This window comes from Myotis nattereri (genome assembly GCF_964212035.1).
Source record: "Myotis nattereri genome assembly, chromosome: 19".
NCBI lineage: Eukaryota > Metazoa > Chordata > Mammalia > Chiroptera > Vespertilionidae > Myotis > Myotis nattereri.
In genome coordinates, this window is record NC_138095.1 from 22,211,648 (window position 1) to 22,218,760 (window position 7,113).

The following is a 7,113-nucleotide window of genomic DNA, read 5'->3' on the forward strand; positions in this document are numbered from 1 at the left end:
CCACCCTCCTCCAGGGGCTCAGACACCCCCCTCCCCGACTGCCAAAAAGGGGGGCATGCTGGGAGGTGGGGCCCACCCTCCTCCCTCCTTCTATCATCTTTTTTGTGGATGTTGTTGTTACTCCTCAGCCGAGGATATTTTTCCATTGATTATAGAGAGTGTGGAAGGGAGGGGGAGCGACACAGAGAGAGGAACAGCGATGCGAGAGAGACACATGGATTGGTTGCCTCCCACAGGAGCCCCGACCAGGGCCAGGGATCGAGCCTGCAATGGAGGTACGTGCCCTGGACCGGAATCGAACCCGGGACACTTCAGATCTGTAAGCCGACACCCTATCCACTGAGCCAAACCAGCTAGGGCTCCTTCTGTCATCTTAGAATTGACCTTAAAGCTCAGCTAATGGGTTAAAACGTGAGCCTCCTGGGGCCTGAGGAAGCTTCTGACTCCCAGGCCCGGGAGCACCCCTTCCTGGCCTGGGAGCACTTCTTCTGCCTGGTGTCTTGCAACCGACTATGAGCTCCGTGGAGACCCCTCCTTCATCTTTCCCAGCTTCCTGCCTGGAGCGTGGATGTGATGACTGGAGCGCAGGCAGCCCTCCTGCTAGAAGAGCCATTTCCTTGTTCCTGGGGCCTGCACAGTCGGGCACAGGTGATGTGGACACTCAGTCATCACATCACGATTTGAGGGGAGCATGGAGCAATGGGAAGAGCCCGGGTTCTGCAGACGGGGCTCCAATCCCGGCTCTGCCACCTCCTGCCTGGGGGCCTGGGGACCCGTTACTGGGCACCCCTGGAATTTGCTCCCAGCCTGCGGAGTGGGTCGACACCCCAGCTCCAATTCAGAATCCCTGGAGCCCAGAGTCCTCAATGGAATTTTACAAGTAGCTCTTGTGTAATAAAATCAGATGACGGCTCTTATGCAATAAAATATAACCGCAAGTCCATGAAGGAGCGGCGATGAATTTGGATGAAGGGAAGCTGGAGTGATGGGTAATGAAGCACCGACTGGCAGTCTCGCCAGGCTCAGACATCTACCTGCGTGGAGCCCGTTTGTCGAGATGGGAGGAGCTTTGGTGGTGGGAAGTGCAGGGATTCCAGGGCGTCAGGGTCCTGGGTTCCAATTCTAGCTCAGCTGCTCGTCAGCTGGGTCACCTTAGGCATGTCCCTGCTTCCTCTTCCTTGAATCGGGAGTGACGACAAGAGGTCCTTTCTCAGAGTGCACCAGCGTGGTGGCTCTGAGACCGGGACCCAGCAGCTGCCTCCTGTTCTCCCTGCAGGTGTTTCCAGCTGTGCACGGAGACTGTCTGGCCGAGGACCCACCCTGGAGACCTTTGGACACCTTAACAGTGAACGGTGAGCCACTCTTGGGGTCTGAGCGCGTATCTCCAAAGGGCGCCAGTCAGGTCCCCTGACCAGGTGGGAGCACCACATAGCTGTCCCCTGGGTCTTGGGAACATGGTTGGGACCGAGTTCATGGCCCTGTGCACCTCTCCTTATGGCATTTAGCGTTGTTCCTCCCACTTTTTCCATGATCATGGAATTGTGGATGAATGTTTGATTCCCCCGCTGGACTGTAAGGTGAGGGAGGGTTCCAGAGAGGCAGCAAAACATGGCTGTCCAGAGGATAGATTCTGAAGTTGGGTTAACTCTCAGCTGAATGACCTGGGATGGATCACTTAAGTGCTCGGTGCCTCAGTTGCTTCCCCTGTAAAATGGGGAAGCTTGTCTACCTCGCTGAGCTTTTGCAAGGATGAAGAGCGTTTGTGTATGTCAAGGCTTCAGAACAGTCCCTGGTGTGTAGGAGGTGCTGGCCAGCTATTTGTTAAGTAAATCAAATAGCAAAACGGGAAGTAGTTAAGCTAAGGAACCGGCCTTGTGCCTTGCCAGGGAGAACCCTGTCGGGCTTGCTGATCTTGGTTGGCCTCTTGAAGGCAGTTCCAGTCCAGGTTCTGCTCATGACCTTGGTCTCCCCTTGCAGAGCATGGAGGGGGAGGATTACAACAACTCCTACGATTACCATTACGATTACGAGTACCCTGAGGATCCTGAAGCCATCCTGATTTTGGAGGAGTTTCCACCCCCGGAAGGCGGGGTGATCAGGATCTTCCTGGTGGTGGTCTACAGCGTCATCTGCTGCCTGGGCATCCTGGGCAATGGCTTGGTGATCTTCATCGCCACCTTCAAGGTGAAGAAGACGGTGAACACCATCTGGTTCGTCAACCTGGCCATCGCCGATTTCCTGTTCAACCTCTTCCTCCCCTTCCACATCGCCTACGTGGCCGCGGACTACCACTGGGTGTTCGGGACCGCCATGTGCAAGGTCAGCAACTTCCTGCTCAACCACAACATGCACACCAGCGTCTTCCTGCTGATGGCCATCAGCTTCGACCGCTGCATCGCGGTGCTGCTCCCCGTCTGGTCCCAGAACCACCGCAGCATACGGCTGGTCTACGTGGCCTGCGTGGTCATCTGGGTCCTGGCTTCCCTCCTGAGCTTCCCTTCCCTCGTGTTCCGGGACACGGTCCTCGTGCACGGGAAGATAGCGTGCTTCAGCAACTTCAGCCTGGGAGAGGCCAACTCTTCCCTGGGGCGCGCTCACCTTCATCCGGGCTCCGTGGGGTTCCGCTGGCACCTGGCGGTGAGCGTCATGCGCTTCCTCTGTGGCTTTCTGATCCCGGTCCTCATCATCACGGCCTGCTACGTCACCATCGTCTGCAAGCTCCGGCGCAACCGCCTGGCCAAGACCAAGAAGCCCTTCAAGATCATCCTGACCATCATCATCACCTTCTTCCTCTGCTGGTGCCCCTACCAAACCCTCTACCTCCTGGAGCTCCACCACACCTCCGTGCCTGCGTCCGTCTTCACCTTGGGCTTGCCCCTGGCCACGGTCCTCGCCATTGCCAACAGCTGCATGAACCCCATCCTGTATGCCTTCATGGGTCAGGACTTCAAGAAGTTCAGGGTAAACTTCTTCTCCCGCCTGGCCAACGCTCTGAGTGAGGACACGGGCCAGTACCCCGACCCCAGCCACAGGAACTCTACCAGGATGTCGTCCATCAACGAGAGATCCTCGAAGAACGAGAAGGAGACCAACATGTTGTGAGCCCCGCCTGGAGACCCCGACAGACACTCCCAACCTTGGCGTCCACGGCGCTGCCTTCCCAAGGCCGCGGCGGGAGCCTGCGCAGCGCCCACCAACGCCCGCTGCATTTCACACGGGGCGGACCAGTGTTTTGAGCCGGGTACCCAGGGCTCGGGACCCCTTTCTCCTGGTGGCATGGGGGGCATGGCATGCCCCTTGGCCCACAGCCTTGGACCAGCGTCCCACGCTCCTCGGGAGACCAGCCTTGACCAACGAAGACGACGCCAAGCACAAAAGGGAGAATTCTCCAAAGCACTGCCGTGGACCGCGATCAGCATGAGACAGGGAGACGATGCTACCTACTGTGTGCTCCCCGGAAATGACACAAACACTCTACCGGGTCCGTTCCCGGGGTGAGCGGAGAAGGGCAGAGCACGCCTCTCCCTACTTACCTATCCAGCAGCCAGACAGACGTCTCATCCCTCAAGCCATTCCTCTGGATTGGGGCGCAGGGAATGCACAGGGCACCTGGGAGAGGAAGATGACAGATGAGCCCTGGACCGTGCATGTGTGTTCAGCTCTCCTAGGGACACAAAGAACAGGCCCTGAGGGGCCATGCGGGCTCGTGGGGGGAAGGGAAGGAGAAAGGACTTTCCAGGACTTTGTGCTGAGCTATTTTGGGGGTGGGGGTGGTGCTAGTCCTGTCCCCCAACCCCTGTTCTCACTTTCAATTTGTTCCTGGGGGTGCTGGGTGGAGGGGTCAGCTTCATCAGGAGCCCCCACCCCCTCCCAGGGGTTCCTCTCTCCTTCCCTGATCTATGGGCTCTGGCTGGAGCCGCTCAGAATGAAACACTCCGGGACAGGAGGTGAGCAAGGAGGGCCTCTCTTCCTCCACGCCTTGCTAGAGACCAGTCCCAGCGCACCGGCAGGAAGCTACAGGGAGTGCCTTGTGGCTGGGGAGTGCGTCCAAGGGCCCAGTCACTGAACTTGAAGTGGAGGTTGGAGCCTGACCTTGAACTGTGTGCTCTGGGGTGCAGGCCTGGGATGCAGGCCCTGGGGTACCAGAGGCACGGAGCTCCTGTGTGCAGCCCTGAAGCCTCTTCTCACCGAGGACAATGCCCTCCTGTGCCCGGTGTCATCATCCCTCTTACGCATGGCAACGCTGAGGCTCCCGGAGGCAAGCAACTGGCCCACGGCTAACCAGAGTCTCTGTCTGAGCCTATTGAGAATGTATCTATTGAGAATGTTCTAGACCAGTGATGGCGAACCTATGACACGCGTGTCAGAGGTGACACGCGAACTCATTTTTTTTTTGGTTGATTTTTCTTTGTTAAATGGCATTGAAATATATAAAATAAATATCAAAAGTATAAGTCTTTGTTTTACTATGGTTGCAAAGATCAAACAATTTCTCTATGTGACACGGCACCAGAGTTAAGTTAGGGTTTTTCAAAATGCTGACACGCCGAGCTCAAAAGGTTCGCCATCACTGTCCTAGACTATAATGATAGCCTGCATTTACTTAGCACTCCCATGATAAGCGCTGTACAGGTATTGCATGTATTCCTCACAGCAGCCCCGAGTTAGGTACAATTACACGTGACCTCCCTTTTACATGTGAAGTATCTGAGGCTCAGAGAGGTTAAGGAACTTGCCTGAGGGCGGCCAGCTGGTCTCTGCCTGCGTTGGGATTTGAACCTAGGTCTCATTTGGCTCAAATAAAGCCGCAGAGTCCTAAGGCTCTGAGAGGGGCTTGGGGTTTTGACCATAAATATATATTCCTCAGCGGATTCATATAAACATCTGAAAGGCCTTTTAAGTCAGCTTTGCAAATAGTTTTCCAAAGATGACTCCGCTTGGCAAAGAAAAGGCTGTTGCCCTCCAGCTTCCTGGACAACCGTCCACACTCACCCACTGGCTCCCCCTCCTGCACCCAGGGGCCTCAGGGAAGGCAGCGGGGCAGGCGGGAGGCAGCTCCTCCTGGGCCCCAGGCACTCTGGTCTCTGAGGGCTGCATTCTCTTTTCTCCCCTCCCCTCCCCTCCCAGTCCCTTCAGCCTGAAGCCAGTTCTCCAAGAGGCAGCGAGCAGCTGTGATGTCTTCCCGGCACCTGGCAAGCGCCCTAGGCCACGGGCGATTTGGAATCACACCTCATTAGGAGACAAACTGTTCCTTCCCTTGTCAGGTCCATTGTGCTCACGATGAGCCAGCTCTGAATCGATCCCACGCTGCAGCCTCCGCCTGCTTTAAGCAACCTGCCCTTGGACAGCTTGAGAGCAAAAAGGGGGGCTTTACATACTGCCCGGTGTCTCCACCGTCCTCTCCCCATCGTCACAGGTGTAGCGACTCGGGCACAAGATGGTGCGGGACGGGCTCCAGGTCCCAGAAACAGCCGCCGTCAGTCAGCCACTCGGGCCTCTGAGCCCCAGGACGGGCCGCGTGCAGGCCAGGCCGCCCCGGGGGAGCCGGGAAATCATTATGTCCTTGGAAAAGCCGATAAACAGGAGCAAAATCCAAACCAGCTGTTTTCCTCCTTTGGGCCCAGCCTTTTCTGCACGATCCACCTCTCCACCCATCCTCCCACCCATCCATGTACATAACCATCTCTGCGAGTACATATCCACCCGTCCATCCCGGCCATCACAACCTAGCCAGCACCTACTTTTGGCCAGGCCTTGCGGCAGGCACTGGGAATACAGGGTGATCCGAACATACAATCTCTGTCCTCGTCAGCTCATTCATTGGCGAGTGGGAGAGACAGTCAATCATTAAAAACAACAACAATTTTCTCTGAATGGAAAGCAACCTCCGTAAGTGCCACGCACACATTGGAGAGGGGTCTGACCCTGGCCAGAGGCCAAGGACACTTCCTCGGGGAAGAGACGCTTGAGATGCGAAGGAGAGGTCGGCGCTGGTGTGGTGGGAGGTGCGACAGGGGGAGGGGAAGCAGTGTGGGCGTGGAGAGAGCAGAGTGGACGTGAGGGTCTGGAAGGGGAGGCGCCTGCCACAGAGCCGGTAGACCGATCATAGGTACACCGGACGGACAGGAGGCAGGGCCGGACCCTGGGCCCATACAACAGTGATGTGCTCAGATCTACACATTGAAATGATGCCTCATGCCCGATGCCCAGGCCTTCTGGTTGGGAGGAGGTGGGCGGGAGGGATGAGGGGCTCCTGCAGCCTCCACATGTGTGTGATGATGCCTGGACTCTGGGAGCAAAGGTGGCCTTGAGAGAAGTGGACTGACGGACGGAGAGCGATGTTAAAGCTCCCCAGGCTTCCTACGGGGAGTGGTTAGTGGGAAGCCAGCCCAGGGGCCGGTTCAGCTGTTCAGAGGCCTCGGAGCTGCTCTATTGACGGAACTTAATTGTAAATATTATTCAAATGCACCTCCCAACGCACAATTATATTTCTCAGGGGAGCCCTCTGAGCACACACCAAAGCCCTATAAATCACACATAGATTAACCCACCAGGAGCGGAGGCCCATTGATGTTGCAAGTGGGGGCGGGGGCTGCGGGGAGTCTGTGCAGACAGCACTCCCAGGGCTTGGACTTGGGGTTTAACCTGGAGGTAACTGAGTTCTGTCCTGGGGGATCTTCCAGAGGTCTCCGCCCGCCCCCCAGGAGATGGGGACACCCCGAGGCACATCAGCCAGCTACTGCCCTAGAGACATGGTCAATGGGCTGTGGGTGTGAGGTGAAGGGAGGAGGAAACACAGGCCGATAGGACACCTGCCTGTGCTCAAGGCTTCAACAACAACAATAATAATAGTGGGTAATCTGAACTGAGCATGTCCAAGGCTGGGGCACCTCCAAGCACTTTCCTTTCATTTTCTCATTGAATCCTACAGCAACCTCTGTGGAAGGGACCATTCCTATCCCCATGTACAGATGAGGGAATGGGGGTTCAGAGAGGTGAAGGGACTAGCCCAGCGTCACACAGCTAATAAGTGACACAGCTGGGATTCAACCCCCCAGTGTAGAGTTTGACTCTAAAGCAACTTGCAAACCTAAGCTGTCCTCTGAGCAGACT

At 56.6% G+C, this 7,113-nt stretch overlaps 1 protein-coding gene across 2 annotated transcripts; it reads left to right on the forward strand.

Annotated features, from left to right (window-relative positions):
- The first annotated feature begins 441 nt into the window (after positions 1-441).
- Positions 442-5,866, forward strand: CMKLR1 (chemerin chemokine-like receptor 1). 2 transcript variants are annotated; one of them, XM_081113947.1, is made up of 3 exons: positions 956-989; positions 1,277-1,352; positions 1,978-5,866. In XM_081113947.1, the coding sequence occupies exon 3, from the start codon at positions 1,981-1,983 to the stop codon at positions 3,100-3,102; it is 1,122 nt and encodes a 373-aa protein (XP_080970073.1). In that variant the 5' UTR covers positions 956-989; positions 1,277-1,352; positions 1,978-1,980; the 3' UTR covers positions 3,103-5,866. The 2 variants fall into 2 exon arrangements, with proteins under 2 accessions (XP_080970072.1, XP_080970073.1); XM_081113946.1 differs by having other exon boundaries at positions 442-1,352.
- Positions 5,867-7,113: the final 1,247 nt, after the last annotated feature.

Excerpts from the sequence above, each read along its gene's own strand:
- CMKLR1 (XM_081113946.1), top strand. The coding sequence starts at position 1,981 with ATGGAGGGGGAGGATTACAACAACTCCTACGATTACCATTACGATTAC.